Here is a 4,686-nt window from a genome sequence, read left to right as displayed (position 1 = left end):
TTCATGATTAGAGAAGAGCTTGGGTTCGAACCAACGACAAGCAGATCCTGACACTGCTAGGGGAAGCAACTTTGCACAGCGAATCGAGGCGCCTGAGACCACTGGGCCACCCGCAGCTGGTGCATGTTGATTGCTGCGTGGGGACGGTCACCTAGTCCACTACACAGTCGCGGCACTGAACGACCTGTGAAGATTCCGGGGTAGAAAAGGTCTTCAGCAACCCATGCTTGCCGTAAAAGGCGACTATGCTCGTCGTAAAAGGCGACTAACGGGATCGGGTGGTCAGGCTCGCTGATTGCGTTGATCGTTGCTCATGATATTAATCACCGGATTGTCTGGTCCAGACTCGATTATTTACAGACTGCCGTCACATAGCTGTAATGTTGCTGAGTGCGGCGTTAAACGACAAACAAACCAACAACAGAATTGAACGTCCAGTAATACACTATTTACAAAAAAATATGTTATAAATATCATGACTTCAGTTTTCAAGCAGTAGTGTTTCTATTTTGTTCCAGAAGGATTTTTCTTCCAGGTCAGACTCTTGCAGCCACACAATATTGCACTCCCTAACGGAGTTAAGTAGCACCTGTGGTATGCAGGGATAGTCACTGTCGTCGCCCAGCGGCACCAGTAACAACAACCTGCCAGCCATGACGTCAGAGACAGAAAAGGCTGCTGCGCAGAGACTGAAATAGGCCAAGTCTTCTTGAAGAAACGCTGGTGTCAAGTATAGAATCGTCTTCCATGAGTTATGGACGCTCTGTATTATCGCGTCCGCTTTATTCACCCCTGGGATTATATCGCGGTCAGGGAGCAGAAGTCGAAAACCTTTCTCAATCTCCAGTCGTTGTCGTAAAGTGTAACAGGCCCATCTGTATTCGACGTCGGCGTGCATGACATTCACGTCGTACACGAAGTCGCCACGGGTCGGCATACGCACGTTCAAACCAAACCGCCGGAAAAACCAATACATAATTCTTGTTTTGTTACGTTTCACTAAAAGGAAGACTAACACGCTTACTACAAAAATTAGATAAGTACTCAGAGTCAGGTATAACCAGAACCTCCCTACACATCTCCGCCAGAATTGTTTCAAGTTGATGTCCTTTGTTGACAATATGGCGCCATCTTCGCCGATGCATGTGTAATTACCTCCCCTGTCTAAAGTCACGTGTGTCTCGGAGAGCCATTGTACAAATTCAAGTGTTCTGCATCCGCATGACATCATGTTCCCGTTTAGTTTCAGAATGAATCGCCCTACACTAGACCGGTGCAAATCTAAATGATTGCATGTTTTGGGGTCTATTTGACTGATTGCATTATATTGCAAATCTAATTCCTGCAGATTTTTTGTGGTTCTTATGTCAAAGGGAAAGTCCTTAAACTCATTTTGTGACAAGCGCAATTTTGTTAAATTATCAAAGCTTTTGAAAATTGTGCGATTAAGAGATGCTATCCTGTTCCTGGCAAAAGAAAACTCTGTCAAATGTTTAAAGACGGATGTAATCCAGTCAAACTGATGGGGGACATCTGCCTCCCCATCCAATAGCACAGCGTCCATGTAAACCTTTTCTAAATGTCTTAAAGGTTCAAAAACTGTTCCCATGAACTTAAAACCTATGAAAGTATTATCGGATACATCTAGAACCTCCAGAGCAGGCAAACCGGTTACGGTGACGGTGGGGAAGAACTTTATACCAATCCTAGATATATTCAGTTCTTTAAGGTACCTGGCATTGGTGAATTGGACATGGTAGAACAGTGTTACCAACCTCCATGGAAAATGGCTGGAGTTTAATGCTTTCAGTTTATACGGAAGAGTAATATACAGGAAAGGAAATGGTGACTCAATTCTATGAGTTCCAGGTCGTAAGCTGACGCCATATGATTTACCTGTCACCCCCTGCAATTTCTGATTTGAAATATCAAGATTTACCAATTTTCGAAACTTTCTGATCATCCTCAAATTTGGAATTTCGGCAATCCGGTTACCGCTGACATCGATTTTTTCAACACATGTCGAAAATATTGACAACGCTAAGTCGCCTATATCGATCACCAAAATATCGTTATTCGATAGCTTTAACTCCTTAACGCATATGTTCCCAAGTGCTTGCAGTTTATGCCACGTCAATATGCTATCGTTAAGCTTATCATTCCACGGACGCGTATAGGACTTCAGAACATTCGAAATATCTATAAACGTCATATTTTTGTTTGTCAAGCTTTGTAAACTTTCCACGGCGTTTACGACACCAAAATCGCCATTCTGAGACAAGTCTAACATTTCCAGGAATTCCAAATACTTGAAAGCATCTTTGTGGACATCTCTCAGTGCGCACCATCTCAGATTCAGTCTCTTCAAGCCTGGGAATACGCTGAACGTGTTGTTTCGAATGACCTGTAAGAGGCACGTTGGGCCGTTCAACGTTCCGCTGAACTGAAGAGATTCTAGTACACGAAGAGAGGTAAAGCCACCATCAAATACAGGATTTTTCATGGTATCAATTGACAGTTCTTTTAACGTTACCAGAGGCTTGAATATCATATCAGGGTAACTTCCATTTTCACTCGGGTCATTGTATTCCATTCGGAGGGTTTTTAACTTCTTGAGAGGGTTGAATATTCCTGGTGGATATGATGAGTGGTTAAGTTTTAGGGCGTTCAACTGTAGATACAGTTCTTCCAGATTGGGTAGGCCTGTGAAAGCATTGGCCTCCAGTAGAGAGATGTGATTGTCGGAAAGGTTCAAAACCCTCACTGAGGAAAGTTCTTGAAAAGAGTTGTTCAAGATTGTTGAGAGTTTGTTTTTGCGAAGGTTGATGAAAGACGTATTCGTGGGAAAGTTAACGGGAACTTCGGACAGATTCCTTGAACTGCAGTCGACCAAAAAAGATGAGTTTACGGAAGTGACGTCACAAACTGCCATGGCGTCTGGACGTTGGCGTGTCATCTGCGCAGACATTGCAGACAAGAACATAAGTATAAGGTTTTGCATTCTGATAAGCATTTTGAGTGTTGCAGCTGTTGTTTCCTCTTTACACTGAAACAAAACAGAAATAACTTTCACAAAGGAATTGTAATATGCTGTCATATGTACTACTATTCAATGTGGAAAATACATCTACTATTAGAGACGAACTAAACCTTGAATAGAATAATAATGTAGCGTGGACGGAAGTGTCATGTTTATGGACATGCATGACGTCACAAAGATGACGTAGCCACTGAATTAACAAGAGCATCAACCTTATTATTCTACTTCCCCGTTAACCACCCAGACAAACAATGCGTTGAACTGATGCGAAATTAAGTTATTAAACTGAAATTGTACTTCAAATGTGTAACTATTTGGCCAACGACATCTGCTTAAAGTTGGAAGACATTTCGGAAATCATTACGAAAGTTGTTTGAAGTGTTTAAATGAATGAAAATCTTTCTTAAATTAGTATGAATTATCAGAAATGTACATACATGTATACCGGACAACTAAAGCATGTTTTTCTTCCATTGCATACCAGTACAGTGTGTGGGTTTGGTTAACGCCACGACCGCCTCCGTGGTCTAGTGGTAGAGCGTCCGCCCGGAGAGCGGAAGGTCCGGGGTTCGATCCCCGGCCGCGTCATACCAAAAGACGTTAAAAGATGGTACTTGTTTGACCCTGTCTGGCGCTCGGCATTAAGGGGCTAAAACAGGGACTGGTCGGCTCGGAGTCAGTATACTGTGTCTGAGTGGGATATTCATATTAAACTGCGACATGGTATATCAGTGAGCTAGCACTATTAATCGGCATCAGTCCGGACTAGTACAAGCAACCACACACACACAAGCACACACACACACACACACACACACACACACAAGCACACACACACACACACACACATGCATGCACGTCGCTATATGAATGCAATAATCTTGGACGCAACGTTAAACCCAATTTCACCTCACCTCACCTTGGTTAACGCCACCCTGAACAGTACGTGGATTTAAGTTATATGCCTACTTGTGGGGAGGACATCACGAAGAGATACACGTCAAATACGACTTTGATAAAACACACGAGCACAGGTACATGGCTGACAAACCAAAAAACACAATCAGGGCGAATCTGTACAGAGTTGCGTGCCTTGAACACGCCAGAAACCTATGATTCTGGGTTTGAATCCCGGTTCGCCCTGATTATGTTTCTAGGTTTGTCAGCACTATACCCGTGCTCGTGGGTTTCATCGAAGTGGTAAATGTCTGAGACCTGCATCACTTCGGGCTTTCCTCCCACATTACGTTGACACGCCGTGATATAACTGGAATACTGTTAAAAGCGGCGTTAACCCCAACTCACTCACTTACTCACTGGTATAAAATATAAACAACATTGCACTGTCAACAGCAAATACTCAAAAAGATAAGGATATGAGAAGAACTTCAAAATAATTTTCCATTTCAGTTTGTTTTTGTTTTCAATGTGTACAGACCACAGGCCTGTGTGAGCAGAATATAATAATACAGTCAGGCTGTTAAATATTGGAAAATGTTTCTTTCAACATAAGCATTATAAAGGTATCTAGCTAAATTAACTTCAAAATAAAAAAAACACTATATGGTCTGTTTTTGCAATCTAGTGTGACAGTTCTCAAATGCCACAAGACAATTAATTTTGTGTGTGTTTTTTTACAGTTTTTG

At 42.3% G+C, this 4,686-nt stretch overlaps 1 protein-coding gene across 1 annotated transcript; it reads right to left on the bottom strand.

Moving 5' to 3' along the window:
• Positions 1-481: 481 nt before the first annotated feature.
• Positions 482-3,013, bottom strand: LOC139476095 (toll-like receptor 4). The gene has a single exon (XM_071259345.1). It carries the CDS (start codon positions 3,011-3,013, stop codon positions 482-484), a length of 2,532 nt encoding a protein of 843 aa, XP_071115446.1.
• Positions 3,014-4,686: the final 1,673 nt, after the last annotated feature.

The sequence above is a fragment of the Haliotis cracherodii genome, unplaced genomic scaffold (genome assembly GCF_022045235.1).
Source record: "Haliotis cracherodii isolate W230 unplaced genomic scaffold, xgHalCrac1.p SCAF_3, whole genome shotgun sequence".
Lineage (NCBI taxonomy): Eukaryota > Metazoa > Mollusca > Gastropoda > Lepetellida > Haliotidae > Haliotis > Haliotis cracherodii.
This window is presented reverse-complemented; position numbering and strand designations above follow the sequence as displayed.